The sequence below is a fragment of the Prionailurus viverrinus genome, chromosome D1 (assembly GCF_022837055.1).
Source record: "Prionailurus viverrinus isolate Anna chromosome D1, UM_Priviv_1.0, whole genome shotgun sequence".
Taxonomy (NCBI): domain Eukaryota; kingdom Metazoa; phylum Chordata; class Mammalia; order Carnivora; family Felidae; genus Prionailurus; species Prionailurus viverrinus.
Genome location: NC_062570.1, coordinates 65046566 through 65056334, shown reverse-complemented (window position 1 = coordinate 65056334; position 9769 = coordinate 65046566). Strand labels below are relative to the sequence as shown.

At 44.6% G+C, this 9769-nt stretch overlaps 1 protein-coding gene across 1 annotated transcript; it reads right to left on the bottom strand.

Annotated features, from left to right (window-relative positions):
• Positions 1-260: 260 nt before the first annotated feature.
• EIF3F (eukaryotic translation initiation factor 3 subunit F) lies at positions 261-7710 on the bottom strand. The gene is made up of 8 exons (XM_047879201.1): positions 7276-7710; positions 3983-4053; positions 3663-3742; positions 3122-3259; positions 1863-1954; positions 1311-1447; positions 1062-1175; positions 261-487 (listed from the first exon to the last, which is right to left on the bottom strand). The coding sequence occupies exons 1-8, from the start codon at positions 7673-7675 to the stop codon at positions 410-412; spliced, it is 1110 nt and encodes a 369-aa protein (XP_047735157.1). The 5' UTR covers positions 7676-7710; the 3' UTR covers positions 261-409.
• Between the last annotated feature and the right edge of the window lie 2059 nt (positions 7711-9769).

Below are 9769 nucleotides of genomic sequence, written 5' to 3'. Positions count from 1 at the left end.
GAGAAGTGACAAAAATGTTTTTTTTGAAGGTCCAGTTTGCTCTAATCATAGGCAAAAGAGCGGGAAGAAAGTACCTCTGTGAAACCACTGTGCAAAGGCTGTCTGGTCTGGGGGCAGGTGAAAAGTGGCTTGGACTTGGGTTATGGGTGCAACTACTGATGGCGAGTCACCAACACACAACCAACTTCTACCCAAGTATTCACTTCCTGGTTTTTGCATGAGCTCTCCCTCCACCCAGCAGTAAACTCATATAAGATGGATTCATTTACAAAAGGTAGGCTATGTTTATTTAGAGTCACAAGCAGTTGACTGACTCAGTGTGACTCAAACCACAAGGAAACCATCCTACAACACTCCATTCTGAGTCCTGGGGTGGCCCAAATTGGCAGGAGTGCTGCTTGGGGCCCATTCACAGGTTTACAAGTTTCTCATTGAGGGCAATCTGTGACTGCGTGAGATTGGCCAGGTAGGTCACCATCAGCAGGTCCTGGAAGAGGAAGAAGCCACAATAAGAGAGGGGTTGGGCAGAAAGGGAGAAGAAAGTCTGAGGTTGGCCAGCTCCATGGTGAACACTGGGTAGAGGGCAGTCCTGGATAAATAACAGCTCAGAAGAGGTTGAGCAAGACTCAACGGTGGAAGATAAGAATGAAATGTTTGAGAACACTTTCTCTTCTTTACTGATACACTTATAAAAGTGGGGTGCTTTAGCCAAGATCTGGGGTAAGATATGGGGGGCGGGAAGTCTGTGAACCCAGATGGGGAAAATAAGAAATTGCATTTTCGTTAACCTCTGAATTTAGCATTTCTTTTGACCATGAATCTAGATAGCAAGTCATAGTAGTATCAGCAGTTCCTGAGACAATGGAATCAAAGAAGAGAAGGCAGAAGACCTCCCCAAACACATGTACCACCTCTTCCTTCCTCCCAACCTGGACTGCAAGGGGCCAACGGCAAAGCCCTTTCTCCTTTGTTCCCCTCTAGGTCATCTCCCTTCACATTTGTGTGCATGAGCTGAGGTGGGGGAAGACACAAGCTCCCAGAAGCCCAGGGATGGCACTTACATTGATGTTGCTATTGAGCATGGTCTCAAAGTCATCAGGAACAATCTTGGGTACTTGGTTAACCAGACTCATCAAGAAGCGGCCCACAGTATTGTCAGCGGACACCTTTCCAGACTAAGCACCAAACAAAGATTCAGTGAGCCACAGTTAATTCTCACCACCAGGGACTGTCACTTCACCAGTACACCTCTCAGAGATCTCGGAGTGGAGATCTATGCCCTCCTCCTTTCTCGCCTTCCCCCTCCTCACCAGCACATCCTCTGCATACTGCAACACTGTGCTCAGGGCATCCTGGATGCGAGCCGATGCCCCTCCTACTTGCTGCAAGTCACTTGAAAGTCCGATCACCCGGTTGGGGCTAAAACAGGTCTTCATGATCAGGTCAACTGTGGGAACAGGTTGGGGGATAGAAGAGGCACAGACATTTCAGTCATTCCATCAGGGAAGAGACTATCTCTAATCATTCTAACTTTCCCACTTCCCTCTGGATACAGCCAACTTCTCTGAAACCCTGCTCTGCTCTTAGCTGCTTCTCTTCCTCCTGCTAGAGCTTAATCACTGGTTTTGGTCTTGTATGAATGGCCACGTAGCCTCTGTGCTGATAATTTCCCATTCTAATTGCACAAATAATTCCTGGAAATTCATTTATAATGGAGAACGATTGTGACTTTAATCATCACAGACTTTAGATCAACGGTTCCTCTTCAACCTACCCAAAGCCCTCCATTCTTGTTAGAGAGCAGCTACCCTGTGCCCTGAAAAGTGTCAGACCTCAAAAGAGGGTATGGGAAGGTTACTCACCTCCAATGCGTTCAGTGTCATAATACGCGTATTTCACGGTCAGAGGTGTGAACATCACCCCCATGGTCCTCCCAGGGACACCCATTAAAGTGCTGGGGAGAGAGAAGTCAAGGTAAGTAAATAGCCTTGGGAGAGAGCTTCCATGTCTAGTCCAGGCTGGGAAAGCAGTCATACCAAGGTTATGGGTTCCAAGGTTCTGAGACAAGGCTGAAACCACCTGAACCTGAGGTCTCATGGGAGCAAGTCACATTTTTCCTTTAGCTCACTTCACACACAATGAAGCCTGGCCTGCGTGAGGGGACTCAGCCTGCAGATCTGACTTGGTCCCTTCAGATGAATGTTTCACTCACTGCAATATCAGTGATGAAACAGGACGCTGCATTTCCCTGTGGAGCTGACTGCCCAGATATCCACCCATAGGTCTTCTATGAGACTGTGCCCTTCATTAGCACTGAAAAAAGCAAATTGACTCCAGCCCACCAAGACTAGATTAGGTGCTTTAAGAAATCTCACTAAAGGTGACTGCCTTTACTATGTCAACTATATATTTTCACCTGGACCAAAGTCTGTTACATTATGTCACACACAGAAAGTGCACCAAATCAAACAGCGTAAGAGATACGCTAAGAAATGCCTTCATTCTAACCAGAAAAGATAATCCTTCCAACTCTCCCAGCAGCCCCTTCTTTAGCATGCCTCCCCTGTCAACAGGAATTTTAACTGCCTGCAAGCTCAACGTGTCAATGCTATAATGTTATTGTCACCAAAACTGTACTCGACCCTGGGGTAATAGATGTAGTCACAAAGGACAGCCATCCTTTAATCTGTATGACTCTGAGTCCTGTGTATCCAGGAATAATGATTAACAAAGGGTTACTCAGAAAAGCAGTGAACATGACCAAAATACCAGTGAGGATCAGCTATAGGAACCGTGAAGAGTTAGCTTATAGAAACAATGACGGGAAAAACATGACAGTTTGCTCAAATACCTAAAGGTCTGTCATCTGAAATTGGTTAAGAGAAATAAGTAGAAATCTGGGGTACAACTGGTATCAGCAAGTGGATATTTGAGGGACAAATTTTGTTTCAGAGTAAAACCCTTCTAACGATAACTGTTGAGAGGGAGGAATGGGTTTCCTTATGAGGCAATGAGTTATATACTGAAGGATTAAACCTGCTTGGGGTGGAGGTGGGTGTCATCCAGGCATGGTAGGAACCAGACAGCCTTTTATGGCCTTGTGCCCCAAGACACTGGTCACCTGACATAGGCCTTGATGCTCATGCGGCCATTCTGGAGGCTCGTGTCCACGGTGAGGTGAATGGGGTTGGGGGCTTCCCGGCTATAGTACTCATGGATCAGCACAGAATGCTCTGTAATGTCATGGCCTGTAGCATACCTGGAAAATGAAACATAGTTGTGGATTCAAGTCTACATGTAACATTAATACCAAACCCAAGGGTAAAATGGGTGTCTCTAGGTAGCGTTACCTCCAGTGCAACCTAAATGCAAAAAGACTACACTGAAACTGTATTAACTCAAATCAAAGGCTGACTCAGAGCTCTTGAAACATTACAAGTCATCAGCAAGGCAAAAATACTTGGCTCAGTAAAAGCTACAATTCAAAGTAAATATTCTTGGCCTCATGAGATTAGAACTGCCAGCAAGACACACTAAATTCACAGATCCCTGAAGTAATACACTTTCAATACTCTGTCTCCAAAAGGGAGTAGAATAACTAGCCTGGTAGCAAAAAACCTTGGCAATCACCAACACTTTCCATTCCCCCAACTCCAACTTACCAGCCCAGAATGAGCTCATTTGGAGAGACTTTCTTGTGTAATTCATACATGTTCTTAGCGAATTCCATGTCAACAGCCACCTTAGAAGAAAAGCAGAAAAGAAAGCTAAGAAGGTAGAAGCCCATAGAAAAAATGGATGAAAAGGACCAGAGCCCACCCCAGCAGACAAGAGGCCCAGGAAGTATATACCCATAGAAAGAAGGTTCTTTGTTGAACTTTTAGTTATAGAAGCACAACGTATTGTGCAGGAGAAGCCTTAAGGAGAGCCTAGCAAACGAACAGTTACAGACCACACAGTGGCAGCTCAAGCTCCCACTCACCTCATCTTCTGACTCGTTGTGTGGCACTGAAAAGCAGTTAGTGACCTCCACTGAATGCTTGTCAACGGTGCCTGTGAGAGAGAATTGTCCACGTGTTACAAGACCCTAGGGCACTCGGCAGCCTCCGATCACTTTCCAAATGCTTTCAGAGGCCTCCTCAAAGTCAATGAACAAACTGAATTCGTAAATTCTAAGTTAGCCATATGCATCAGTGGGACCAGGATTCTCCAGAGAGCTGAAGGTCTGAAGCGATCTCTCTTTGCTTTAGCCATCAACATATGGGGTCTATTCTTCCTTCACAAGGTCTTCTTTTGCTTATCTGTTCCATCCTGCTACCAGTCCTACTCCAGGTCTTTTTTCTATGACCTTCATTTTCAGCCTCTAGATTTTCTCCCTATAATTCAATCTGCAGAACTACCTGGAAAATTCTAATAATGTCTACACAGGGCACCCATACAGTAGCCTAGTCCCAAAGCACAGTGTTAGGGAGCTTCACCTGTACCTCCCTTCAGTCATCTAGTCCCATGGTCATAACCTTAGCCCCATCCCCATCCAGAAACCTTCTACCTGTGAACCTTAAACATCAGTATCAGTCTTTTACCACAAACTCCTATTCTAGTTTTGATACCCTTACTCCCATTACATTTGTTTCTTGACTTAAGACTGCTGGTCCCTTGGGTTCTCCATTTTTTTCTAATCTACTGGCACTGCCCATACCAGGCTTCAAGCCCTGCCCTCTATACTAGTGACAACAATGCTGCCCACACCTGTGTCTGTTTAATTCCACTTCACTATGGTTTTTGCTCCCTTAGGTGAAACTATGTCCACAAACCCAGTGGGTAAATACTTTTTCTCTTATTTGACCTCTCATCAGCATTCAATAGACTTGACCATTTCAGACTTCTGAAGCACTTTTGAGTCTTCTATATTTCCACGCTGCTATGATAACCTTCTATTAGAGCATTTATCATATTGTATTCTAATTATTTGAATGAATAGATCTTCATCTTGAAGGTTAGAGTAGATGTTGTTTTATCAAACTTTGAATTACAAACATTTAAAACAATTTTATGGTACTTAAAAGATACCACTGACTTCTTTTAGCCAAATTAAATGTTTCATGAATTAATGTCTGAGAAAATATATAAGCTCCTAGTAAGAAGAGTCTGTTTCATTTTTCAGTAAGTACTATCCCTGTAACCACCTAGCATTGTACCATGGTCCCAGTCCAGAAGAGAATCTTAAGATGTAGATTACAGGTCACTAAATAAGGTCACTATAGTATCTGGGGTACTTAATACTCTCCCTCAGTGGAGAACTGTTTCTTTAGTTAAATAGCTCATGCATGTGAGTTTGGAAAATTTGGCAGTGCAGCTGAAAGAGTAGTCTTTGTCAAGTGCCAAGTTAATGTTGCAAAAATCATTTGTTACAGAAGCTCAAAGCAGGACATGGTTACAGAAAGCTATTATACTTTGGGAAGTTAGGAGTGGGGGTGAGGGTAGCGGTATGGGATGAAGGACTGATACTTAATTAACACTTTTACTGGGAACCTGGAAGATGAGAGGAACTTGGAACAAATGAGGGAGATCAGGGAAGGCACTTGTGGCAAAGAGAATACAAAGTCTTGGTTTCAGAAAAACTTTGGCAATGTTTGGAAGATAATGGATCAATTGAAGTTCCTGTAAAATGCTAAACCTTCAAAAATAAGTAAAGAGAGACTATGTTTATGTGTTGCAGGGGTAGAGCCCTGATGTGGAGGATGGCAACTAATGGCTGTTTTGTAGCTCATGTGTCCCAGCAGTTAGATGCTCTTGGTAATAATTTTGCTCTTGCAAAGCCCAAGTCTAAGTAGCCCCCCGCCCCCCACCAGAACTAGACTTTAGGTAATTTGTTCCAAGGCACATGGTTAATATTTGGTGCAATCTACCTACAATCTTGTCTTCTTTGCAATACACCAATTGTTTTCTATGGGGAAGAACCATATCTATCTAAAATTGGGGACAAAGATGGAATGAAAATGAATTTGATGGGATCAGCAGTACCCAGAGAAAGAGGCATATTATCAGTAATCTCTCTCTAGTGCTTCTCCATTTTACAAATTACTTTAACATATTAGGGAGACTAGTGGACAGAAGATCAGGCTTAACTCTGGAAAATAGTATGGAAGTTCCTCAAAAACTTAAAAACAGAACTACCCTATGACCCAGTAACTGTGCTACTAGGTATTTATCCAAAGGATACAGGTGTGCTGTTTCAAAGGGGCACATGTACCCCAATGTTTATAGCAGCACTATCAACAATAGCCAAAGTATGGAAAGAGCCCAAATGTCCATCAATGGATGAATGGATAAAGAAGATGTATACACCCCTATATACATACAATGAGGTATTACCCAGCAATCAAAAAGAATGAAATCTTACCATTTGCAACTACATGGATGGAACTGGAGGGTATTATGCTAAGTGAAATTAGTCAGAGAAAGACAAGTATCACATGACTTCACTCATATCAGGACTTTAAGATACAAAAGAGATGAACATAAATGAAGGGAAGCAAAAATAATATAACATCAGGGAGAGAAACAAAACATATGAGACTCTTAAATATGGCAGACAAACAGAGGGTTACTGGAGGGGTTGCGGGAGGGAGGATGAGCTAAATGGGTAAGGGGCATTAAGGAATCTACTCGTGTAATCATTGTTGCACTATATGTTAACTTAGATGTAAATTAAAAAGATAAATAAAAATAAACAAATAAAAAGATCAGGCTCAAACATTTAGGAAAACAGGATTATTGAAGCCCTAAACGAGTTTCTGACAAACCGGTTTACTTGTTCAAAGGGATGTCTTTTTACAGATCTCCCCACTCCTTTCTCAAGTGGTTAAAAATGTCTTTGTAAACACCGAGAAAATAAAGAAATTTAGTCCGTAGGAAAGGGGGGAAAACGGGGTCATTGGGTTTAGGGAGTCAAATGTTTCTGACTTCCTACTCAGCATCTGAACTCATTTTTGGTCACACTTGGCCTGAAATGCTACTGGGAAGATTAAAAATAAAATGTAAATCATTCCGCATACGGTTTTTATTCAATAACTAACTACTGCTTACGTATTTTATACCACCCGAAGTGACAGAAATGTGGCAGGGAAGTTCAAGTTCCTTAAGGAGGTAAGTCGCGGCAGGAAGGTGGCATGCAAGAATAGGTAAGAGGTCAATGGGGATGGGAAGGGAGGGGAACAAGAGAAAAAGGAGGTGGGAGGAAGAAGATTCAGACGATTGTGTCTGACCACTCACCCAGCAGGGTGCCGATAACTCGGGCAGCGCCCTCGTTGCGTCGCTCGTAGCTGTCCACGATGGAGGCCAAAATGACCGGGTGCAGCCGGACCACACGGCCGCCGGGGAAGGGGCCTGGAAGAGCAGGACCGGGCAGTGACTGCGCAGGGGTCTGCGCTGGGGCCGGCGCTGAGGCCGAGGTCTGGCCCGGAGCCGCGGTCGTAGCCGCTGCAGCCGCCGCGTCTGAGGATGAGGCTGGAGCCGGCGTTGGAGCCGGAACCGGCGCTGGAGCAGGAGACGGGGCTGGCGCTGAGGCTGGGGTTGGGGACGGGACTGGGACCGAGGGTGGGGCCGCGGCTGGAGCTGCGGCTGGAGCTGGAGTGGCGGCAGACGCACTCGCCGGTGCTGCCGGTGTAGCCATCTTGTCGAGAAAGAAGGAGCCAGGAGCCGAAGGGAGTGAGTAGAAGAATATTAGGGGCACGATAGGCTGAATATGCACCACGTGAACCAGATCTTTGTGCCTATTGGTCACTGATGATGTTTCTCACGGCACTACAATTTCCTGCTGAGTTTGTGCTCTTTAATTTCTGTCCCATGAGCACTCAGTGAGAGGCGAGCTAAATAGTTCCGAGCAAACTTGGGACCGCCCCCCCCCCCCCCCCCCCCCCGCCCACGCTGAGAAAGGGAAACAGCTCAATCTGCTCAGCTGCCGCCAGATGGACCCAGAGAGCGGAGAATGGGTTGTAATTCCTGTTTTCAGACTTCAAAAAGGCAGTGAATTTAAATTTTTTTTTTTTAATGTTTATTCATTTTTGAGAGAGAGAGAGAGCGGGAGCAGGGGAGAGGAAGAGAGGGAGACACAGAATCCAAACAGGCTCCAGGCTCTGAGCTGTCAGCGCAGAGCGGAGGCGGTCGAATTCTTCAACCGTGAGATCACGACCTAGTGGAAATTGGAAACTCAACTGACTTAGCCACCCAGCACCCCAGGATAGTGAATGGTAAAGTGCCTTTAACGGCACTTCTTGACAGAGTCATAAGAAGACAATGCGGTGGCTTATTCTATTCAGCCGTTTGAATATGTGCCAGATGCTGTTTTAGTCCCTTGGGATATATCAATGAATGAAACAAGGATTGTTGTTCTCCCAAAATTCACCATTTAGTGGAGGGAGACAAATAAGTACATTATATAATATGTTAGAAGATAATGAGAACTATGCAAAAGGAAAAATTAGCGGGGAGTAAGGGGGAATCAGAAGCTAGGGTAGGTCACAATGAGAATGCAAGGTTTGAGTTGATTGAAGGAGGTGAAGGGGGTGGCTATAATTGGGGAGAAGAGCCTTCAGGTCGAAGGAACAGCAATGCAAAGGCTTTAAAGACAGGAGCAGGCCTGGAGTATGTGAGAAGACTATTTGGTGGTTGGTGTGTTCAGATCATGATGGGGAATAGCAGAGATGGACCCTTGAATAGGAGTTGGGGAGCAGATCATTAAGGACGTACTAAGCCATGATAAGGATTTTGACTTTTACTCTGAGAGAGGAGGGGAGCCATTGCAGGGTTTGGAGCAGGGGAAGGCCATGATCAGTCTTAGTTTTAAAAGGATCATTCTGGATGTTTTGAGAAGAATAGAATGGGCCAGGGAGAGGTGGTTGTTGAGGAGAGAAGGGTGAGAGAGAAAGAGCAAGAAGACTTTTTAGGAGATTAGCAGGTAGCCTAAGTGAGAGGTGACGGTGGTGGGAACCAGGCCAGTAGCAGTGGAAGTGGTGACAGGTTGGTAGACTAGGGACATATTTTGAGGATAGAGACAACAGGATTTTCTGAGGAATTGTATGTGAGGTATGAAAGAGAAGAGTCAAGGATGACTCCAGTTTTGTGTGTGTGCTGAACAACAAGTATGAAGAAGTTGTCATCAGTTGAGATAGTAAAAGCTACAAGTGGAGCAGTTTTTTTTGGAAAAGATCCCAAGTTCAATTTGGGAGGTGTCATCCTTGAGATGTTTATTAGACATCCAAGCAGAACTGTAGTGTGATCAGGTGGAGATACTTGGGAGAGGGTTAAATGAGGAACCCTCTGTAAATCTCTCAGCATATGCCTGATATACAGCAGTTATTATTATTATTATTATTATTATTATTTTAAAGTTTATTTATTTTGAGAGAGACAAAACACAAGTGGGGGAGGGGCGGGGGATGGTGGCAGAGGATCAGAACCAGGCTCTGCACTGACAGCAGGGAGCCTGATGTGGGGCTGGAACTCATGAACCATGAGATCATGATCTGAATCGAAGTCAGATGCTTAACCGACTGAGCCACCCAGGCACCCCCAGCAGTTATTATTATTAAGTGGTAGCTATTATCACTGCTATGTAATGGGAGGAGCTCTGATTCTAGTGTACTATGTAACTTTGGGCAATCTATAATTTTTTCTGAGTCTTAGTTTCCTTCTCAGTACAATGGGAATGATAATATCTGCCTGTTAGGAAACCAATCAACTCCCTTAATTAGGTCAATTCCTGGCA